The 23,793-nt window shown below is 39.4% G+C and overlaps 1 protein-coding gene across 2 annotated transcripts; it reads left to right on the plus strand.

The window, feature by feature from the left end:
* The first annotated feature begins 4,193 nt into the window (after window positions 1-4,193).
* On the plus strand, window positions 4,194-22,195 carry kita (KIT proto-oncogene, receptor tyrosine kinase a). 2 transcript variants are annotated; one of them, XM_005478881.4, is made up of 21 exons: window positions 4,194-4,550; window positions 7,333-7,584; window positions 8,704-8,988; window positions 9,083-9,222; window positions 9,651-9,822; window positions 11,018-11,201; window positions 12,168-12,283; window positions 12,513-12,627; window positions 14,296-14,480; window positions 15,796-15,902; window positions 16,046-16,160; window positions 16,718-16,822; window positions 17,174-17,284; window positions 17,388-17,529; window positions 17,694-17,788; window positions 17,895-18,025; window positions 18,744-18,866; window positions 20,017-20,128; window positions 20,222-20,321; window positions 20,579-20,684; window positions 21,800-21,982. In XM_005478881.4, the coding sequence occupies exons 1-21, from the start codon at window positions 4,487-4,489 to the stop codon at window positions 21,980-21,982; spliced, it is 2,943 nt and encodes a 980-aa protein (XP_005478938.1). In that variant the 5' UTR covers window positions 4,194-4,486. The 2 variants fall into 2 exon arrangements, with proteins under 2 accessions (XP_005478938.1, XP_005478937.1); XM_005478880.4 differs by having other exon boundaries at window positions 4,195-4,550; window positions 9,630-9,822; window positions 21,800-22,195.
* Window positions 22,196-23,793: the final 1,598 nt, after the last annotated feature.

The following is a 23,793-nucleotide window of genomic DNA, read 5'->3' on the forward strand; positions in this document are numbered from 1 at the left end:
TAGCCTGATACATGAACATAAAAAGAAAATAGCACCAACAAGTACTTACCCGCTGGTGCTCTTTTATACAGCAGTTTTTCAGCGTTTGGTTTCTCTTTTGTTTAAAAGATTTTACTTTGTGCAGTCCTTTTTGTTCTCTTCATTCTCAAACATGTCTGAGCAAATTACAGCACCTCCATCTGGGTATGAATTTGTCTTTTTTCAGCTTTCTGTACTTCCAGGACAGTGTATCTCATTACAAGGCCAATGAAACATTTCATGGAACCAAATATGTCCTCTGTCATACAAATATTTCCTGTTATATAACCATATTCAGCTTTGCGTTAATCACAAGATATAGGGTGCTATCATCCAACAACCAATATGTGGCAGCAGATTCAACGCTGCACTTCTGACTATGGAGGAATTACTATTAGAACCCCTAAAAAAATAATTTGATGTGATTTTAATTGTTCTCTTTCCCAGAAGATTTGAGGATTTGGGGTTGTGACTCTATGCAAGTCACTTATTAAGACTCACTCTTTGCTAAATTACAGGTCTTTGACAAGCTTTGACAACTCAGAACTGGAAAAAAAAGTTTTCCAGCATTCCTTCTTGTTTCAAAAACTGAAACAATCTGTTACTGCTGTTTGATTTTTGATGTTCAACAGAAACCATGAGAACTTTTTCTATCTTTCGCATGCACACATACACATTCACATACCAATTAGCACGACCCTTGAAGACCTAAGGCATGAATCAAGGGGCCACTAACAAAGGCTTTTATTGTGAAAGAGCTGTATCTCTCTCTTTCTCTTTCTCTCTCTGTCTCTCTCGCTCTCTCTCCCTTTCTTTCTCTCTATCTTGTTACTGGAAACATTTCAGGAGACGCACAAGCCTTTTCAAAAACACACATACATTGTACTGAGTGTACATCTGTTTTCTCTTAGCAGGAAATAAATTTTGTTGTTCTGCAGCTTTATGAAAGTCTTTCACATTTTTTTTTAAATCTCACAGTTCCAGGAAGAAAAAGGACAGTAAATTAAAGGCATAGGCAATATATATGTCACATCACCTAATGTCAACTCATCAACTGAGTTTTTTTTCAACACTAAAACACAGTAATTACAGGTCACAGAGTAAGAGATTAGAAATAGGCAAATGACAGAAAGTTGGCATCTCCCAGTGCTGGTTGTAGTGAAGACACACCTGGCCTGGAGCACAGATCTTGTACATCAAACATAACTGTTAGGACCTTAGAGCATTTCTGTAAAAGCACAGGCAGCAGGTACTGGGCTGATAAGAAAATAACTAGAGAAACGAGGTGGACCTGTTACCTGTACATCTTAATCTGCTCTTTCATTTGACTGGCTCTGGTTCTTACACGACATATGGTATCTCTGCGAGATCAGCCTATTTTAGTTTAGCACTTCAATATATCTTGGTGCAGCTCATGTATGGGGATGAAAAACTAAATGGAAAAAGTGCTTGCAATGAAAGATACATACTTTGCATACTATTTCCATTTGATACATTTTCATTTTTTTCAGTTTTATATATGTTGCAATTTAAATTTTCTTGAACTAGAACTTGAATTACTACTAGTATTTAAAGTACTAGTTGTACTAGTACATATTGTCTGCCCATTTTGTACACTATTCTTATAAACAAGAAACAAAGAGCTTTTGTTCTGGTATCAGATTCTTTGGTACTGAGCTGATGGCTCCTGAGGGGTTGTTGACTAAATCACATGCACAAGTTCTTACAAGCCTCAGTATCCTGACCAAAACCCCTCTCCCATCATAATCTTTTCATCTGTGTATTTCCACAAGTTTAAATGTGCCTGCATACATCTTTATTTCACTAGTCGCTCTCAGTGAAGTGTTGGAAGCAATTATGGTTTGGTTCAAAACTGTGTCCTTGGCCCAGGGTGATCGGGAGTCCAAAATATTAATCAGCATGAAAACAAGTGTCAGGTTCCTACTTCCTTCTCCATCCCAATGTTTTCGCCTGCTCTTCTGTACCGTGTTCATCACAGGAAATGTTTAGGGGAGAGAGACAGTAAAAACCTTGTTCTGGAAGTTTAGAGGGGATATTGATGCCTCCTGGGCATGAAATAGTCAAAACATTCTAATATTACAATCATGGTTTTGTGGGTGGAAATTGTGTTCTGGCTACAGAAGAAAAACAAAGGTTTGTTCATAGACCCTCTCAGAGCATGTTCCATTTTCTATATTTATGACATATTGGGCAACAACTTTTTGCTTTTTTATATTCATTTTTTGCAAATATATTAAAAAGTTTGTTGTTTGTGTGTTTCATTGCATTGACTTAACTCGTTAATCTCAATTCTTTGCTGCATCAGTAGTGTTAGCACTGTCCCTCTCAGAAGAATCTTTAATTTATTATCTTCAATACCCAAGCTGCGATACAGTCTAGTTATTTCCTCGACCACAAGGGGAATGAATGACAAGTAATTTTCAATTAAACACACAAAGAAAATGGTGGGTTTGACAACAAGTTGTCGTGTTTCACATGCTAATGAGACAATTTGTTTTTTTCGTAATCCTAACACGTATACAAAATGGAAAAATCGCTGTGTGGTAACTGAATGATCTTTCACAGGAGCTAATGTTTCAAGCAAGTTAAATTAGAGATTTGGTTTCAATGTGTTAGCCATTTGAGCCTTAGAGCGAGGTCTGTGATACTCTTTTTTTAAGAATCGATTGGAGAGGCTTTTAAATATCAGAAGATTCAGGATGAAATTTGTTTTTTTATGTTGTTAAAATATTTACATGACAAATATGTTTTTTCAGACATGTAGAGCTTGTTTGAAACTGTGTGATAGTTGCTGCACTGTACACAGATGAAAAACAGGAGCATTTGTGCATGTTGAGTTCTTATCAGTTAAAATAATGTGTGGCAGCAGAGTATTTGCAGGTTTTATTTGCCTGTCATTTTGACATGCGGTGATTTTGTGGTTCAAGCATATGCTCTATAAGTAAACATGCAACTGCATCAAATACATATTTACAGATGTCCTTCACCACTATGAACACATCCTGGTTTAGTTATAAATACGTTCTACACACCAACGTTGTTTAAATGATGCACTGAGTGAGCCAAAGTATATATGTTCATCAACGGAAAGCTAACTTAATCCCTATTTTTTTGTCATTAGTAATTACCTGCTTGCTTAACAAACATATCGGATTTCATAGCACTATTTTCAAAGAGCTGGCAGTGCCATTTATGGCCTGAGCTTGCTTGTGCAGGTTCACTAGATCTGATATAAATCTAACCAAGGGTTTAGCTTGTGTGTGTTGGGATTATTTGAATGTTGCAGCCCTATTTTCCTTTTGTGAAGCAGTGCAACTGGAAATGCAAAGTCTAATTATGGAAATTATAGTTTAAAAACTAAACATTGGCTTTCTTTAATTTTCATGTGATTTTTAGCCAGATCTGTTGGTCTGATGCTCAAATACTAAATATGACAGAGGGAAGAGCTGAAATCTTTATTTAATAAGGTGAAAAAAATTGAAAATTTTGCATTCATTCAGTTGCGTTTAGCTAAAATCGCGCTGCCACGTGCTTTCAAATACGGACAATCAGAAAGCAATGGATGTGACAGGGAATGAAAAACTAGGCCACGTTAGTGTGTGTGTGTGTGTGTGTGTGTGTGTGTGTGTGTGTGTGTGTGTGTGTGTGTGTGTGTGTGTGAGAGAGAGAGAGAGAGAGAGAGAGAGAGAGAGAGAGAGAGGGAGTTTCACAGGGCTAGTCATATCTGTTCTTAGGAGGACGGAGCTGTCTGGTGAAAAAACATGTAAAATAATAAAACCGTGGGAAAAATGACCAACAATGCTAGTGTGATTAAAGCTGAAATGGATGCTAGTGGTGTGCAGTCACTTGGTTAGACTTCTTATCTGATCAAAACAAAAGCCGCACAAAATGCACATCTATAGATCTGACTTCCACCCATACGTAAAAAGGTAAAAAAAAACAGTTAAATTATCTGAAGCATGTGCACGCGGGCTATGCGGGTTACATTGGTGATAACATCATCTACAGCATATGCCATCTTGCATATATCCTTGTTGATCTGTCAGTCTCTCTCCGAGTTCATTGTGTACGTATATGTGTGTGTGTGTGTGTGCTGGGAAGCACACTGCAGGTCACAAACACCTCCCTCTTTCGCTGTATCGTGTGAGTAATAGGCTCCACCACTGGCTCCTATAAACATGTTGTTGACGCCACAGCCAGTCAGAGATACCTGGTCGGCCTGCTCCGTCCCCTCTGGCGCTCCCCAGGAGAACAGTATGTTTGCAGATTGGCGACGGCTGCTGCTGTTGCGAGATGAACTGAGCATCTGTGCCTTTAAAGACTTCTAAGTGCGCCTCTATCAGAGCCCACGGTCAACTTCCCACAACTCCGACGCGCTAGGCGAGCAGACAAGAGCTACCTTACTCATATAAAGGCATTGGCTCACCTTCACAGGTAGACCCATGGAATGATAACTATGGAATACCACTGGATACTTCTCTCTGTGTTTTTACAGCTAACATTCCATCCAGGTAAGACTAAGCCTTTGCACTTGACGCGCCAGTTTACGCAGACAACTGTTGCTGTTCAATTTTGAACAAAGAAAGGGTTTCTGTTTTAATGCTTGCTATTTTGCAGCCCAGTGTGATAAAGATAATATACGTATAGCGAACCGTACCACTGCACTTGCCTCCCATCGCGATTTTTCCGTACTTCTCTTTGTTCTATGAAGTAGTCAGATCTGAAGGGTGCTGAATAAGACAACCCGAAGTCACAGAAACCTAATGAGGAAAGTGGATACTAATGCGGACGATCTGGGCGCTGGGGCTACTTTAATATTTTATGTTATACTGGGAAAACAGGGCGCTATTTAAAAAAGTAATCAAACGATAAAGTGTTGAACAATGTGCAAGACTGAGCTTCAAAGAGACTTCTTGATCATTTTGTGCATGATGAAGGTGACAAGAAGCCTAGAAGCCGTTTTTTTTCCTAGAGCTGCACATAACCGTCAGTATGGAAATTTATTGGCGTCTCTTGATTCACAGGAAGTATGCAAATCGACTGTCGAAAGCAGCACTGCATTCACATGTAATTTCTCACTTTTTTCTTTTAGATAAATATTGTCACATGTGTGACTTTTAACACTGGGCAATGTAAAACGTTTCCCCTGCGCTCCGGGTTGGTTGGTTGTTCTTTGATCTGGGGATGAATATCAAAAACACATTGCAACTGTTACGACTTGGCATAATCTTCAGAGTCCAGCTGAATAGGTCAATCGTCTATAAACAGCTAATGATATCTTTACTGCCTTTTAAAAATACTCAGTGTCAGTTTTTTAATTTCACGATTCAATTTTTAGGTCGCTTTAAGTGGGTTGATGTGCAGCTTGTCATTTTTTAAATTAGATTTGTTTTTTGTTTTTATCTTGTTAGGAAACAGAGTTTGGGATTTTCCCAGAGCTATCTCTATGGAAATTTATGAAAAACCGACATTGGCCATGCATGTTTATAAAAGCGGTGAACCGCGAGTGTTGCTGTTTAACTTTGCGCTCCTTTGCGCACATGGTGCGCCTACGGAGGTTCTTCCAGCTCAGGGCGGCATCAGGTGGACTTCCATCTGACCGACAGCTTGGCAGCATATAGCCTAATGCGCCCATAGGGGACGGTTGATGTTCACGACATTTTCACCAGGGGCTTCGAATAACTGCCACATTTCCAGCGAGCGCGCACAAGCTTACCTGGCATATGACGCAATACCGCACGCCATGAAGTTTGCCTTTAGCCCGTTTACGCACAGTGTGGACCTAATTAAGTTTTACCATGTTTGTTCTGCATTTGATGGATATAATAAATCAGATCAACTAAATAAACGCAATGAAGATTCAGTTAGGCTTAATATACATCGCATGCAAATTAATAGTCGATAACCGTATTTATCTCCTTCTTTTATACTGATATCCAAATCTTCACGTTTTAATATTCCAACCAATACCAATGTTGGTATTATTTACAGTCTCTTAACAGGGTGTATTTGTATACGGATACCCTGCTATTCCTGAAATTCCGTGTATTTCATCATTTAAGATAAATGTTTTCTTGCTCCACATCCTTCTTACAATAGTGTCTTTCTTAGTGCCAGACTGGCTCTCTGAACAGTGTTTATTCATTTATATATTTTATCCAAGTATGAATTCAAAGGATGGAAAGAGCACATCTATTCACATAAAAACCTTGTTGTTCATTCCTGTTGTACTGCTGCTGCCACAGTCCTATAGTGTTTATCACAAGTGGCTTCAATAAAGACAGTGATGTTTTCTCAGGGAACAAAAACATTACTCAAGCAACTCAATCTTTCCCCACCTGTTTTCAGTTGGTGCAGCAGATTAAGACTCTGGGTTACACCCCCACCCCTTTAAATTCAGACCATGCTACAGGCATTTGTTTTATTTTATACCATGACTGATAAAAAGCACGTATTAAGTACGTGCTTTTCTCATATGGCACATTTTTCACCAGCAGTCTGCTTTATAATGACAGTCGAAAATCATTTCTTTTAACTATCGTAGAACAGTTTACATATTCTGAAGCTGTTTTACTTACACCACTGATGCAGAAAAATGTTTTTTCAAAGTTATTTCCAACTTGAGGGTTTGGATCCATCAGAGACCCCTATTATAATTTCAAGGGGTACATGATTGCTTTTTGTTTTGTTTTTTTTAGTTAATCAATTAGTTGATTGATTTAGTTTTTTCTTGTGAAAATCTTTTTTTTGGCCTCCTAGCATCTTTCAAAAACAATTAGACATTGATTGACAAGCAACTCTTTGGCAAAACATCTTGTTTTGTGGAGCTACATCCTGAGTTGAGAAGCCATGAGTACAATTCATGTTGTTTCGAGAAGTCACAAGCCATAAATGTTGAGAGCAAATAAATATACTGAAGAAGTTTTACACATAAAGTTCATGTCCCTGTTGGTCAATTTGTGAATGATGGCCGTATAAATCTTTTGTTTTGAAATTTGATGTGGGCTACCCTTATGTTTACCTTTACATCAGAGATTTTATCCCTAAGGTTTCATGATGCATGGGAGGCTTGTCGGGCCATAGAAGTGGAAACATCTTGATTTCACAATGCTGAAAACTTTTTACTGCTGTACAATAGCTTTGGTCAAGTAAAAACAAAACAAATCTTCAAATGCATAGACTGTAGGGCCTTAAGTTCATATGAAGGCTTAAGAAATGTAGCATTGATTTTGCACTTACTTGCATTTTCATACCTGTGGCATTCATTTAAATACATTCTTTTTCCCATTAAAGGTGACACAAAGCCCACTATCACACCTGCCAGACCCCACATCGTCGTCCAGCTCAACGAACCCTTCAAACTACATTGCCAGGGTGAAAACAGGATACAGTGGAAGCGGGAGAGGTCAAAGCTGCCGGCAGCAAACGAGATCGATGGGATGTTGACATATTCAATTAAGAAGGCTCTGCCTAGTCAAATGGGCCGCTATATCTGCCAGGAGGAGGGTTCCAAGGAAGAAGCCTCCATCTACGTCTATGTGAAAGGTACCTAAATGCTTCCTGGTGATTAAACGCTTTCGTGACTGTGTGGTAATTTTGTGTGAGAGATAGAGAAACGAGAGTGTATGCAGGCTGCAGGGAAAAGTAGACAAAATCTATGTGTGTGGGTGTATTAGCAGAAGAAGGTGTTTGTGACTTTGCCCTGGACAGGTACAGTAGCTACCAGAGCTATTTATTGAGTGTATGACTGAGTTTTACTGTATTTCTTCTTCTACATGACCCAATATCCCCTTGGCCCAAAGCCATCACTGCTGGCTTCTATCATGTGCTGATCATTCACTCCACAATCCGTTCATCTACCTTTGAGGCAACAAGCAGGAACTGCTTAGCAGATGATATTTAGAAATATTAAGAAATATTTTGTTTGGTAATGAACTTATAACAACTAGCTAATATGTAAGTGTTTAAATCGTGTTGGAAGATCATCCTGTTTTCTCGTTAAGGAACTTATTCAAAAGGAATATCTACAGATTGATAATCTTTCACATGTTAGTCCTGGTTGTTGGGTGTTTTGGCAACAATTATGGTTCCCATGGTAATAGCAGTGTGACTTAAGACTACAGGTCCCAGATTTCACAGGGCACAAACAGCACAAAGTGCATGGCCAGTTAAGTCTGAGCTAAGTAGCAACAGTTTCTAGTTTATATTATCAATTACCTCAAACATCTGAGATGAGCCTTCCCCAGCAAGACAGTTAACCACAGAAATTAGTTGGAGATGCAAAGCCATTGACCCAGTCCCAGTCTGATAAAACATCTGCAGAATGTATCAGAGCAAACCAGTCAATCGAGTCAGCATCTCACAGTACCCAGCGGGTCCACTGAGATCAAAAGAAGACTTATTTTATTTGTATCAGAGCTGTTTCATGGTTGGATTTGGAGATTATTAGGCACATAGCTTTAATAATGTGGTTGATCAATGCATGCATAAAAACAGAAAAGACTGTCAGAGCAAAGTACATTGTTCCTTGTATATAAAGGAACTGCACGTCCAGCGTTACATCCCCATTATTATAATAAAAAGTTCAAATACCCATATACTGTTACACTGTGTATCCCTTTCATACTACCTTTGCAATTTATTTTATTTTATTTTTTTTGCCAGATCCTGGAAATCCCTTCAGAAAACTAAAGGTGTATAGATATGTTACTCATGAGGGAGAAAATGCTTCCTTCCCTTGCCTGGCAACTGATCCAGATCTGGAGAATATGCACCTGGAAACATGCTCCAGTAAAAGTTTGCCCCCTGGTCTCCAGTTCTCCGCCAGCCTGGAGCATGGCATTTACATGCACAACACACAAAAGGCCTACGAAGGTTGCTATGTGTGTGCAGGAAGACTCCATGGAAAGGACGTCAGATCAGGCCAATTCCACCTGAGTGTTGTACCAGGTAAAATAGTGTGGGTGTGCAGCATATGTACATTTTTCGATTTGGCTAAAATCAACCAAAGGCATGACATCATATGAGGTTTGTTTTATTGCAGTACCGACTGCGCCTCCTGTAGTTGAGCTCCAACCATCCACAAGAGTGATTCTGACCCGAGGTGAGAGATTCTCCCTCACCTGCAACACCAGTAATGCCAATAGAGAAATCAGCATCACGTGGGTCACCCCACCTGGCTCGGTGAGAACCTTCTGCCTTTGTCTTTGCTGTGTGCTTTGCCGTCAGTGGAAGATTTAACTGCTTCACTTTTTGAGTTGCCTTAAAATTCTGCATTTGTTGCCATTCCAAATGAGCTGCTACAATGTGGTGCTCCAAAATGAAAATAATTTAAAGGAAATTAAATCAAGCCCCTTAAAATATTGGTGAATCTTTCACTGGTAGCACAGCCTCGTCCTTGCATCTTCCTGTTGTCTGTCTTTAAAAAGTCCATGCTGTCTAAGCTTCAGGTATGCCTTGCAGTGTACCTTGTGGGCTACCGTAGGTGTGTGTGCTTGCATGCAGGTGGTTGTGTGTATGTGGTAGTTTGTGCTTGGTGAGCATAGACATGCAGACAGGGTTAATCTCTAGAGATCTCTGGGCGTTGACAGGGTGCCGTCTGGTATCCACAGCAACCAGCAAAGGTTGGCAGTTCTACAGAATCCCTGACGGAAAAATTTGCCAATAGCCACAGAACGACACTGCAAATCGATGCAGTACGGCCACAGGATGCTGGGAGTTACGTATGTGAAGTTAGGAATGGAAAAGGGGTCAGCAGCAAGTCGGTGTGGCTCGATGTATATGGTGAGTAAGTGATGTAATTTTTTTTTTTTTTTTGCATTTAAAGCTGGACATGAACTTCATTGTTATGGAATTCAGCTGTTCAATCTCGACAATTTTGTTGCCACTCACAGATGGCAATAAAAACACATTTGGATTCTTGTTTTGAGTTTTCGTGAATTATTCTCCTCAAACATTTGCTGCATCATTAAGTTTTCAGTGTTTTAAAAGAATTAAAGGGAACCCAATACACTAATTTCCAACGGTATTAGTATTCTTTGATTCTACTAATGAAGCTTTGTATGATTCAAGCTTTTAAAAAATCGTTTTCTTCTGATTGCCTCTCACAAACAAAATATGTGAACATCAGGTAGGTGTTTCTACACTCACATCCAAAGTTGAAAACCTTAAATGACCATATTAAGCATGTTCTCTCTCATTAATGTCATACAGAGTCAAGAATAAGAACAAAACTGTGAAACTGTGTAATGTTGAGCCTTTTGCTCATTGGTAATACTTTTACATACCTTGTTTGAAACTTTACCAGTGTTTTATATAAGCATCCACCATTGCAGCAGTACAGATATGACTAGAAAAAAAGGAAGAGCATAACAGTTAATTGAGAAGATATATTTCACTGTGATTATTAGACATTAACTAGGCTGAACTAAATGTACCCCACTGTACAAGAAGTTAAGGGAACAAAATAGCATTCATTCTGTACTATCACTTCCACTTTCTTTAAAGACGTTAATGCGTCATGGCACCAGTATTGTCTATATCATGAACTCTCATGGACCATCACCACTTAGAGTCACACTTTATGGTGACAACAAAATAAGTGAATATTCCTGAAACAGCCACTGATTATCTGGCATGTGATAATAATAATATACAAGTAACATCATGCCCCAAATAACAGACCAGATTAGTCAGAGCATACAGTATACAGTGGTACATTCTCACCCAACTCCTGATAACATCTATTTTCAGTATTCTGCTGCCTGTTCAAGCTTAAAATTGAACCAAAATGTCAAACTACTGCTTACAGTTACAAACAGTTTGTGAGGTGTTTACTTTAAACCCCTCACATTTAAATTTATCCTAACCCTTAGCAGTGCAAGTGTTGGATGACTCGAGAACAGCACTAGTTAGATTATTCAGACTTCAGTGCATTAATCTACAAATTTGACAACAATTTAATTTTCCTATTTTTCAGAAAGAGGATTCATCGACTTAATGCCCGCAAACAGCAGCATCTTTCAAGTCCGCTCCGGCGAGAGTCTGTCCCTGAAAGTTCGAATAGTGGCTTATCCAAAGCCACACATCTCCTGGAGCTTTAAAGGCCATGAGCTGAGAAACACAACTGACCATGTGATCACCACACACAGTGATGAATACAGGTGTGACAGCGCACAAGCACACACTTGCTTTGTTTTATCTAAGTGTTGGAAAGATGGAAACATCACATTCAGCAAGGTTTATTTCAGGTGAATCTCTGGTTTAGCTGCAGGTCATAGTCCCTTTAAATATACAGTTGAAACAGTGAACAGTGCCCTGGGGTTTCTTGTGAAACAGGAGCTGTCAGACTGTGAATGACTGTTCTGAGAAATAAAACCATGATATATCTGGAGTGTAACCTACATGCTGCAGATAGAAATGTGTGTTCTTATGTAATCCTGCGTGCCTCCCACCCTCAATATTTCTGTCAGGAGATATGGCACTGTGAAAGAAATCTCAATTTTTTCTAAATATGTTGAAAAAAGATAATAGGAGTATATCCTAAAATACTTATTTGTGGCAAAGAAGATCTGTTTTTATTACTGCACTGTTTTTATGTCTCAGTGATCATTAAAATTGAAGTTCATTTGGGTAATGCTTCATTACAACAGGAAGAAGACGCCCAGACTAGTTTCAAGATGTCTGCCGAGACTTCTTTCTAATAAAACCTTGATGCAACCTTTAAGCCTGACTTTAATATAACTCACTTAAGTAAATATCCATCGATACAATTGATACCGATAACTAGAAAAAACTTTACCAGATGAACAGAATCAACTTTTGGGGATTTATTACTACAGTGGCCACAACAGTGAATGGATGCAAAAAGGCTGAAAGGATTTAATACTTGTCTAATAATATTTTTCATATGCATACTGCAGATGCACATGAAAGAGCAGAAAACAAAGAAAAGATGGTTACAATATAAAATGCAAATATCTGAACATTTTATGTTCTTTCTCACAGGGTGGCTAAATGAGAATCAGCTCTTTCCTGTTTTGGCACAATTAGAGTTTGAATTAAATACTGTGATATTTGAATCTTAAAAATAAACAAATGCACTAATAAAATAATCATTTTATGTTTAGTTACATCAGTGAGCTGAGGCTAGTGCGGCTGAAAATGTTAGAGGGTGGAGTTTACACCTTTCAAGCCTCCAATGGTGATGCTTCAGCAAATCAGACATTCACCGTCTTTGTGATCAGTAAGTTGTTTTCACATTTTTTGAAAGGTTTCATATTCCCTTAAGCCATGGGATGAATTTCATGACCCACCCACAGTGTATTTTACACTTACTTTGTGTGGAATGAAGTCCAGCTCTCCACCCTCACCACACCTTGTAAATATACCTTGCTAATGCTTAAACCAATATTTTTCCTGCTTGTTCATTGTTACATACCTAACACATTGTGACATTAACTTGTGTTTATCAGGTAAACCAGAAATTGTATCGATTGACAGCCCAGTGAATGGACAGGTGCGCTGTGTGGCTGAGGGGTTCCCTGCTCCCCAGATCACCTGGTACTACTGTGAGCGTCCACATGCCAGGTGAGACTTTTAAAGCTTCCAAAATCCTTTCTATTTACTGACTACTAGTTACTGTTACCAACATGTCAAAATATTTTTTTAAAGGGTTGTGACTTCTCGTAAGATGTTTCTGTTTGTCTTGCTTTTCTCAATGTTTTTAGTGGACGGGGCTGCATCTTGAAATGTCATATCATAAATTCCTGCACCAAATTTAGCAATGACAGCTGCTGGGGCACTGCCAATCATATCTGACCAAACAATGCCCTCAAAGCCCTGATGAGGTGTTGAGCAATACATTTTTCCCAAAAAATAATATAGCTAGAGATTTTCGATTATTATGTTGACTGATGTGATTTGGTAAGGCTTTAATCATTTCAGTTGGCAAAAATGAGAAAATGAATGTGGTCCCTCTAGGGAAAAACTACACATTTTCATAGTGATAAATACAAAATGATTGCTCAATTTGTAACACAGCTGAAAGTAAAATAATAATTAGCAGAGGCAGAGTGCAATGGTATGTGCTGCACTTTAGAACTCCAGCCTAAAGTAATTATACTGGTTGGAAACTCATATTAGCCAGATCAGTCATCTGTCTCATAAACTGACTAAACAAAGGAAAACCTGCCAAACCAAAATCAATAGCAGCTCTGTAATTTGTATCCAACAAACAAAATTCTCTAACGCTATCCAATTATTAGATTTATGTCTGCAAAAAAAAAAGTCTCATAGCTTTTGCAAGGCAATGAGGCATGCATCTGTGAATTTAACAAAATACTTCCCAGAAAATCTTTCTAAATACATTTTCATTTTTGCATTTCGAAGAATTCTTGGTGGTTTACTGCGTATTTTAGCACTCTGTTTGCACACAACACAAACCATTTATTTATTTGGAGTTTCATCTCCATATTCAACCATATTTAACATGATTGAAATGAAGTGCATGTCAAGGGTCCTAAAGGTCACACTAAAGACACATTGGATAGAGTCAGGAATGATGATGACGGTGGAATGTGAGATTGGGGGATTTGACTGGGCTGACTTGTGATTGGTTGACTGTGATAAGATGACCCTCCCATGTGACAGGGGATTGAGAAGTATTGATTTGTGATTGGTAGGTACTACAAGTGGGCAGGGTTCATCTTGTGTCAAACATAAAGTGTGCTGAAGGAGGAGCCCTGGGTTGCTGTAGCAACACCAATCCTAAGCAGCTGGGTCAATGAATCACTGCCGATAATCCAAACTTTAGCCAGTCATTTTTTTTTTTAAATTGTAGTCAAATCCACTTAACACTCACTACATGCACACTCATTAAAGGCATGTAAGGCATGTATATCCAAGTACAAAGTAACCTGATCTAAGTCAGCCTATCACCAGAGAGCAATTAAATAACTGCTACTCTTATTAGCACAGTACCGTCAAAGGTTAATTACAAATATTTCATCTTTGGTTCATGAGCACAAAAAGACATCACAAAAGGTGAAACTAACAACTGCTGTTGTACTAAAATAGAAGTGCATGCTTCTGTGGTTCTGCATATTGTAAAGTTAGGTTATTTGAAAGGGTTTTATAGCCTCAGGAAAGAATTCTTTCAGAGACATACAGGAGAGATTCCAGACAAGAGACAACCGTTGGAAATCTAGATGATCCCATCAACTCTTTTGTCAACAGTATATAATCTTCTGCCTTCAGGTGCTCCCAGCAGGTAAATTCCACCCAGGAGGAGCTCAATGTCATCACCATCACACTGGTCAGTCCCATGTTCGGGAAGACAGAGGTGGAGAGTCGGGTGAACATCAGCAGAGCACGGTTCAATACTCTTGAATGTGTGGCTACAGTGGAGGGAGAGCAAGCCTACATACTTTACTCTATTAGTGGTGAGTTTAATTCACTGATATACATCCAGTCATACATAAGCAGCACAGGTAGTCTAAATAGGGGTTGTGGAATTAAAGGAGGCGTTGACGTCTGTCAGTTCACATGTTTTGCTGCTGAAGTGATGCAATCCTCCGCATGCTTTCTTTGTAATATTAAAGGACAACAACAGAAGACATAGGTGTAAGAATTTCTTTACTTTTTGGAACACAAAAAAATTACTGATCTGTTATCTAAGCAGGTCTTCCCCTCAGTGAACGCCACATGGGATAATTCCTCAGCAAAATATTTACTGAAAACATGACTTTGGCAGGGATTAACCCACAAATGGAGTCCTACTACTAGATGTTGTTCGTGTATGATCTGTTAGGTAAACATTAGTGAAGAGATACCACTGACATGATTGGCTCAGATAGCGTTTGGTGAGTCCATTGTTTACTTCATGACCCCAAATCCACTTTTTTGTAACGGCCTCCCCATCTGCTCTGCAGTGTCCTCAAAGTAGTCTGAGTCTGAGCTGAGTTGTCCCCAAATGAGCCTGGAGGACTGGGTTTATGCAAGACACAGGGGGCTAACTGTGGCTCCAGCGGGTATGTGGGCGAGCATTATGAGGAAGACGAGTGTTTGTGGCCAGACAGGACAGGCCTTTGGGAGTGTGTGCCCAGGATTTTTCTGCTTTACAGAGTAACAGCGGACCAGACGGAGGCGCTGAGACTGTGGAGCACAGTAGGAGTCCTGGCGATGCCGGGCATTGTGGGGCTGTGGGAGGCTCGGAGGTGTCAGTGAGCTGCAGCAGAGAACACGCAGAGCTTTAGAAACCACTGACAGGTTTACAGGGGATTAGTTCCTGCAGACTCTGCATTCTCAGATTTGAAGTGGAGAGAAAGCTTCTTATCGCTAAAGAGCTTATTACACCCCACTGTACAGAGGAGCAAAACAATAAGGCATCACAATGAGCCAGACACAAAGGAACAGAACACTGATTACTTCCAATTATTCTCAGCACAGCTGTAAAAAATAAGGACAACAGTGTGGTTTAAAAAAAAACTAAAAACAAGGGGAATTTATGCAATTAGCAAAACAAAGTGCATAATTTTTTAAACGAAGAATAAAAGCAGAGAACTCCCCAGTATGTATACTTGTATAATTGGATTAGTTTGTCGTTATTTGATCAAAAGTGGGCTTCACTGTGACTTAGACTTCTCTGGCTTACCTTAATGCCTCCTTGTCAATGTCGTTTAGAATGTAAACATGACAAACCTTGAAAAGATTCCCCGATTGGCTCTATCAAACATGACTGTTTCTGTCTCTCTGCAGAGAAAAGAGTTCCACATGGCCTGTTCACCCCTCTGCTAATTGGCTCCATTTCAGCAGCAGGCATCCTCTGCCTCATCCTTATCATGCTGTTCTACAAGTACATGCAGGTAAGAAAGTACAGTACTTTTCCTGCATGCCCCACCCTCTTTGATTACATTTATAAACAAGTGAATAGAAAGAGCAGAGAGATGCCACATGATGAATGCATGAATTGTATTTTGATATCCCCGTGTCTTATTTTTCACGTCAGAAACCCAAATATCAGATTCAGTGGAAAGTTATCGGAAACGACTATGTGGACATTGACCCCACCCAGCTACCGTACGATGACCAGTGGGAGTTTCCGCGAAACAACTTGCGCTTTGGTGAGCATCCGGAACCTATTTACCAAAATCTGGACTGTGTTCTGTATCTAGGCTCCCTTAATTACATTAATCCATAATTTCTGATACACTGCGGCCCTAAAATTAATGTTCTGGGTGTCATGTCTTAGGTGTAAGTAGGGAGCAGGATGATATGAAGATAAATGGGGGCTTGTATCTGTAATAAAGCCTAACAGTCCAGTGGGTATGACATCATTGTTGCCACCCTCAGGCTAGTTCCCATTGATTGACAGCCACTCTGGTTTCTGTATATGGACACAGCATTAGGGGCTTAGCCATGTCTGTGGTCTTTATTTACTAACCAGTTCCACAGTTCATTAATGATGAAACCCCACTCCCTCACTGCAAACACAATATTGTTGACATATTCTGGGTGTTTTCAACAAACCTTAAACAGGATCCTGCATGTCCTGGTGCCTACGTACACAGCCTGGGGGTTAAAACTGGTGTTGTCCTAGGAACACTACCATGGAGCTTGTTTGTTGGAGAAAAAAACAGGATGGGGATTAACAGTTTTGTTTCTGTCTCCATTTTTTTAGGGAAGACTCTGGGATCTGGTGCATTTGGAAAAGTGGTGGAAGCCACTGCATATGGACTCTCCAAAGCAGATTCAGTCATGACTGTGGCTGTGAAAATGCTCAAATGTAAGTGCTGTGAACACACATGCAAATAAAGTGGGATAAGCACTGTGTAGCTGTTTTGACTATGTGACAAATGTGCACAGTAGCTTCACGCTGTCGAGAAATTCTAATGAAAACATAATTTGCCTGCAGATGCCTGTAAACAGAGTCATTACGTGGATATTTTTTGGTGGTTTGCACGCTATTTCTATATTAAAAATATTCAACAGAGCTCTTTTATTTCATTTAGCATTCATTTTAAGCTAGCAAATACCAAATCACGATATGCAAGCACTGCTTAACATGAGTTTGGCTTCAGTTTACTCTTAATATTTCAGTAAATAATGAGTGCATTACATATTTTTCTTTCCACAGCTAGCGCTCATGCCACAGAGAAAGAAGCACTAATGTCAGAGCTGAAAGTCCTCAGTTACTTGGGAAACCACATTAATATTGTCAACCTGCTGGGAGCCTGCACAGTTGGAGGTGAGGCAACCATTTTCGCCTGCTTTATTATTTATGACTGCAATAAAGTTGTAAACTTCATAAATTGTTGCAAATTTTGAGATTTATTTTCACTGTACTGCAGGTCCTACCCTGGTGATCACAGAGTACTGCTGTTTCGGAGATCTGCTCAACTTTCTACGCAGAAAGAGAGACTTGTGCATCTGCTTTAAGCTTGAGGACGATTACTACAACCGCAACGTCATGCAGCAGAGAGTCACAGATGGGTCAGGTTCTTTTTTATCTTTAAAAAGTGATTTATTGTCCTGTGGAAAAGACAGAACTAGTATTTACTATCCAGAACGTGCGTAGGAGGAAGTTATTTGGACAGCAGCATGCTTATGTGTGGCTGTATTCAGTTGAGACCAGACTGCTCCTTTCCTCTTCACAGTGACAGCTTGAACAGCTACATGACCATGAAGCCTTCTGTTGCTGGCAACGCACCGGTCAGCTCATCCTCTGAGAAGAGAAACTCGCTACGCAAAGGCAAGCCGGCCAGCCATTCATCAAATTTCTCCTATCTTTATTAGCACGCCAAGGTGGTTAAATCATCACATTGTAAAAATCATCTTCATTTTGTTTGTCTTCTCAGGTGGTCCTTACGTTGAAGCAGACACGGAGAATGAGATGTTTGCTGATGATGGTCTGTCTCTGGACACCGAAGATCTCCTCAGTTTCTCATACCAAGTTGCCAAAGGCATGGAGTTCTTAGCCTCGAAAAATGTGAGCATCCACTAGAATGCCATTTTTTAATGGCAGTCCATATAAAGCAGCAAAATACATATGTTCTGATTTTTTCACTCACAGTGAAAAACTTTTGGTGTCCTTCCAGAACATTCTAGGGAGGTTTTTACTCAAAATTTTTGTACACCTTTAACATTATCATTACCACCCCACATTCTGTCCTTTTGAGCTAATGCTATAGGCTTATATTGCTTACATAAGATCAGCATTTCCTGTTCATTTTCCTCTTAGCTGTGCTGCAGGTTTTGATGTCCAGTGATGACAATACTAGGCCCGACACAAACAGCAGTCCACATTTGTTTCACTATTTATTTTCTACCATGTATAAAATGAATTTTCTTTACATGGACTTTAACAGCTACCAAATTAGATTTGTGGATAAAACTCTGATGCCTGATAATCTGACCTTTTCAACGTGGTGCATGGATCATGTTTCCACAGCTAGTAAACAGATCCAAAATGGATGTTGAAGCAAGCTGCTGAAAAATTCATTGGTTGTGGAGGCAATGATACTGAGGCCAGTGTTCTCATGTATCGGTGTCAGTGGTTGTATGTTACAGACCCAAGTGTGGAAGCTCAGTAGCAAAGAGCATTCAAAAAAAGCACCTCATTCATGACTATGTGATTAACTGTTAATGTATGTAACATGTATCATGTATCACTGGATTGTATAAGTAATGATGTATTTGTTTTTCAGTGTATTCACAGAGACCTGGCTGCCAGAAATATCCTACTTACTGAAGGAAGAGTGGCCAAAATCTGTGATTTTGGCCTTGCCCGAGACATCACCACAGATTCTAATTATGTCGTCAAAGGCAATGTAAGTCTGCACTGGCTGCAGGACACACAAGGATATAATATTAGAGGTGTGGTACATCTTTAAATGTCCTGGTTTGGAGTAGGATAAGACTGTTTGATAGGTAGTTTATGGGTTTGTTGGAGGTCATCCGCTTAATTCATCACCATTCAGACCTACTATAAAAACAAATTTCTTCTTTATGACCTATTCTAGTTCACTAGAAGATGAGATTTAGTTTTAATGATGCTTCATTTGAATTCACTGAGAAGACTTTCACGTGCTACAAAATAACTAGCAGGAAAGTCTAAATTTAAGATTTCACCAGAACCAAAATCATCAACAGTGTCACAATGAAAGATTTGGGCTTTATAAGTGATTATTTGCACAAGATTTTTTGTTTGTTTGTTTGATTTTAGCCAGCTTGCTAGTATGAACTCTACTCTTGTAACGGATTTACAGGAACATGGTACAGACAAATCCGGAAAACTGGAAGTTTTTGTTTGTGTAGTTCTCAAATTGTAAATCCAGAGGTTTATATTTGCCTTGCCACACTTCCTGATATGTAAATTTAGGCATTATCTAATGCACCTGTCTCTAAGACAAGCTTTTGTGAACACAGTAGCTTACGTGTATTTTTCCAAAACTAGTGTAGGTACCTGATCTTATCTTGTCTATGGAGAACCTCTACTGTATATAATTTACATTTTATAGAAGAATCTCTTTGTGATAAAATTTTCTTTTAGCATATTACATTTTTTCCTTGTTTCAACAGTGGCCTCAGTTGTTCTGTATCCCTCAGGTGCTAGACAGCTGCAAACACAGTACTTTGTTAAAAAGAAAGAAACTTTAACACTTACATCTCTTATGCCAGGCGAGTAGTCTTATTTCTGACTGACCTCTAACCCAGATTTAATTCTCTATGCATGACAGCTGATGAACTGATTGTCAGATTTGTGAGGTATGAGCCTCACATATTTGTGCCGAGCTCTGGGTGTTCTTTGGGACCCCAGGCAAATACTTTCTGCATACTTTGTCTAGGCTGTTCATTTATCAATCCTCTGTTGCACATTTTCTGACCCCAGCCACATTTAAAAAAAAACATTTCCAGGAAAAGGTTTCACATCACATTGTAATTTATTGCAAGTTGCCATATATTCACTTTATCTTTCAGGCTCGTCTGCCAGTGAAATGGATGTCTCCAGAAAGTATCTTTGAGTGCGTTTACACATTCGAGAGTGACGTGTGGTCATATGGCATCTTGCTTTGGGAAATCTTCTCACTGGGTATGTCTCTCCATCCACTTTATGTGTGTTTGTCTGGCTATCTGTGTGTTTTCATAAGTGTGTAATGTAACTAAATATCTCGGCTGAACATAGGAAACAGTCCGTACCCTGGTATGCCGGTGGACGCCAAGTTCTACAAACTAATAAAAGAAGGATACAGAATGGATGCCCCAGAGTTTGCGCCCAGTGAAATGTGAGTTTTTGTTGAATTGAAATGTGGATCATCAAAAGGAGAGATTTGGTGAGATAGATGGAGGTGGCGTGACTAGGAAAGAGTGTAATGAGCAGGATATCAATAGCAGCTTTCTGTCTTCCTGTTGTGCTTGGCTTTTCACAAGAAAAACTAAAAATGAGGATGTGTTAAAACTTTCAGATGGAAGTGAGAACAGAAAACAATATACACAAAAGAAACAGGATATAATAACTGTATGTTTGATTACTGCTGTGCAGGTATGAGATTATGAGGTGCTGCTGGGATGCTGACCCCTTCAACAGACCCCCGTTCAGGAAGGTCGTGGAAACGATTGAACAGCAGCTGTCAGATGCCACTAAGCGAGTAGGTTTCAACATTTGAGTGTTGTTTTCTTTCATTATCCAAGGCAACATTCCTAGGAAATAATGTACCCTGAATACCTCACAGACCGTTTAGCTGGTCTGCCAGCTTTTAAGTTTAGCTTGGATAGACTTTTGTTCCAGTTGGTAGGGTTTAATAAAAAATAATGTGCTCTGCTCAAAAGTGCTGCTGACAGATTTTACAGTCTTGATTACTGATTGTGATGACTCCCACTCGTGGGTAGCTGATTTTGTAGGAAGCAAACACAGGAAGATACATAATTGGTTTGAGTTTTGGGGTTTCTTCCCCAGAAAAAAATCAAATCAAATAAGCAATGATTTCCTTTATTTTCACACCAACGAGCCTCTGGGATTAAGTTAAGAAATAGCCAATGGCAACAGCATAGATAAGTTAAACTGAGGATTGTATGAAAACCCTGCCTACAGAACAATATATACTTCTGTGGCTCAGGACAGGAAATTATTGTTAGACAAGCCTAGAAATAACAAGATATCATTTCATTTTTGGAATCATATTAAATATAGTAAAAGCAGTGATTCATACCGTATTATCTTTTGTGTGACAGGACCACTTTAGCTAAAATAGGATTGTTATTACATTTGAAAATAATTTATATTTGGGAGTATGGCTTAATTTTGGATGGACCCAGGCCTTGCACATGTATGCATGTGGAGCCTAAGGTTTAAGAGAGAGCAACAGCACAAGCAGCAATCACTGACAACAAACATGAGACTGAGCAAGTTAGAAATAGTAAGAATGCTTGAAAAGGACAAGCTACGTTAGAGATGTGTTGTAAAGTCACTTGCAGAGGGATTATATGATGAGTAATTGTGCATCCCGTATGAAAATTGCCAAGATAACAGAGCTGTAGAATTTTATTACAATGCTGTTGATGTTGTTTAGGTTCTGCCTAAAACCTGGTTTTAATCTTGAGAAAAAAAAATAAAAATAAGAAAGAATGAATAAGAAAACACCACAGCTAAAAGACTAATTGTGTAGATGAAACAACACTGATCACTGATATGATAAGTTAAACATGCCAGTACACAGTATCAACCCTCACAGATTTTTGTTTCGCTCTTTCATCTTATCTTTAGATTTATCTGAACTTCAGCTCCATGCTTCCTATGATGCCTAGAGCAAGGGAGGAGCCGAGTTCTCAGAGCCCAGCGTTTCACCATCCCAACTCAGCCGGCACTAACAGTACTCCAACTCAGCCCTTACTAGTCCAACACGAGGTCTTCCTGGAGGGAACAATCCTCTCAGCCGAGTGGGTGTAAGAACCCACCCGACCTGTCCGGCTGCCTCATAAAGTGCCTGTTATGATCCGCCACAAAACACCCAACCACTACACCTGCTCCCCAACCTGGTATCAGCAGCATTTTTTTGGCATGTGTTGCAGAAGGAAGGCTTTTATCTTTGCCACTGTTGTTGACGACTACAGGGAGAACAGTTGGACTAATGCTCCCCTGCTTCCAGGAAGGAACTGTTAAGGCACCAGGGAGAATTGAGGGACATCAAGCGTTACTCTAAAACTGTCATTAAGTAAAACCATATTACACTGTAATCAGTTTTGTTTTGTTTTTCCAGTTAATTTTTTTCCTTACACATTTCATACAGGTTGTTTTGGTGTTTTTATTTTTTTACCTCTTTTTGTTTCTTGCATTTATCCGGGGTGTGGGGGGAGTGTCTCTTTCTCTCTCCCAATACATATATATATACATATATTAATGCTGTCAACGTTACTCTCGTTAAAATGACGTTAACGGCATAACCGCATTAACGCTGCAAATCTCTATTAGCGAGTTAGCGCAGATCGCCCCGGATGTGGGGCTGCATGGTGTCAACGCGTTAGCACGGTTAGCTCGTCAACGCGTTAGCGTGGTTAACTCATTAATGCATTAGCACGGTTAGCTTGTTAATGCGTTAGTGCTGTCCAGCCCCACGCACGGGACGATCTCTGAACTCACTAACGGAGATTTGCCGCGTTAATGCGGTTATGCCGTTAACATCATTTTAACAAGATTAACGCTGACAACACTAATATATATATATATGTGTGTGTATATACATATATTTACTTTTTGCATTTATGTGTTTTGTTATTGTTTGTTGTTTCCTTTCATGAAAATGTATGTAGCATTTTTTATTTTTACTGTGGTTTGCTGTTGCTGTTGTTGGAGGAAAAAAAGCACTCAAGGCACTTGAACTTCACATCATTCCACATACTAATGCAGCTTTTACTTTTTTTGTTATCTTGTTCTGTTATCATCAGTATTATGCCCATCTGTTCAGATCTATTTTACATGAAGGAGCTACTTTTCAGGGGCCAATTGAAAATGAGATGATAAGATTCTGGTGTATAAGCTATTAGACAGCATGTTCTGCCATGCTTAGAGTCCATAAGTGCTTCATGTTAATTAGAACATATTTCTGCTCTTTCGTATGCTGGAGGTCATTTCCTAGACACTAAACACCTGTCTTTGCTGAACCATATTACCACATTACCATGAATGAGCACTTATTCTTTACACACAGTTGTCTTCAGAGAGATGGTACGCTAGCTTTTCATTTATTCGACTTTTAACTGCTTAACTGTATATAGGTATAGGTAACAATGCTTTACGATGAGATGTTAGATCATTCTTTACAACATAGACGATTCCTGAAGCCTTTAAGTCTTCATTTTAGTTTTCTTAGACAAGCATTTTTGGCAGATGCATTGCTGGAGTTCTCCTGTTAAGGGTGTAAATAGCTGTTAAGATTGATATAGTTCCTCTCCTGCCACATCCAGTGTATGATATTTGTTTACAAGCATGAGACAGGTACTGCCATTTCTGTGCTATGTTTTCTCTGTATTTCACCTTCTATCCCTTCAAAAAGGACAAGGAAACAGAAAGGCAGTTGTTTTCACCCCATGCTAGTGCTGTACTTCTGTATTGCAGTACAGTGGTTAAAGTCATATGAAATGCCATTAAGTGGACTGCAGTATTCCCTGAGGTGACAAGCAAGAGGAAAACACAGGGTCTTCCAGGCTCTAACTTCAGAAATTGACACTGGGTACAGAATTTGGCGTGTCGGTCATCTCATT

The sequence above is a fragment of the Oreochromis niloticus genome, linkage group LG23 (assembly GCF_001858045.2).
Source record: "Oreochromis niloticus isolate F11D_XX linkage group LG23, O_niloticus_UMD_NMBU, whole genome shotgun sequence".
In the NCBI taxonomy this organism is placed as follows: domain Eukaryota; kingdom Metazoa; phylum Chordata; class Actinopteri; order Cichliformes; family Cichlidae; genus Oreochromis; species Oreochromis niloticus.

Coding starts and splice junctions, on each gene's coding strand:
- kita (XM_005478880.4), top strand. CDS start 4,487: ATGATAACTATGGAATACCACTGGATACTTCTCTCTGTGTTTTTACAG. Junction 15,903..16,045: donor TGTTCTACAAGTACATGCAG/GTAAGAAAGTAC, acceptor TTTTCACGTCAG/AAACCCAAATATCAGATTCA. Junction 20,129..20,221: donor TTGGGAAATCTTCTCACTGG/GTATGTCTCTCC, acceptor GGCTGAACATAG/GAAACAGTCCGTACCCTGGT.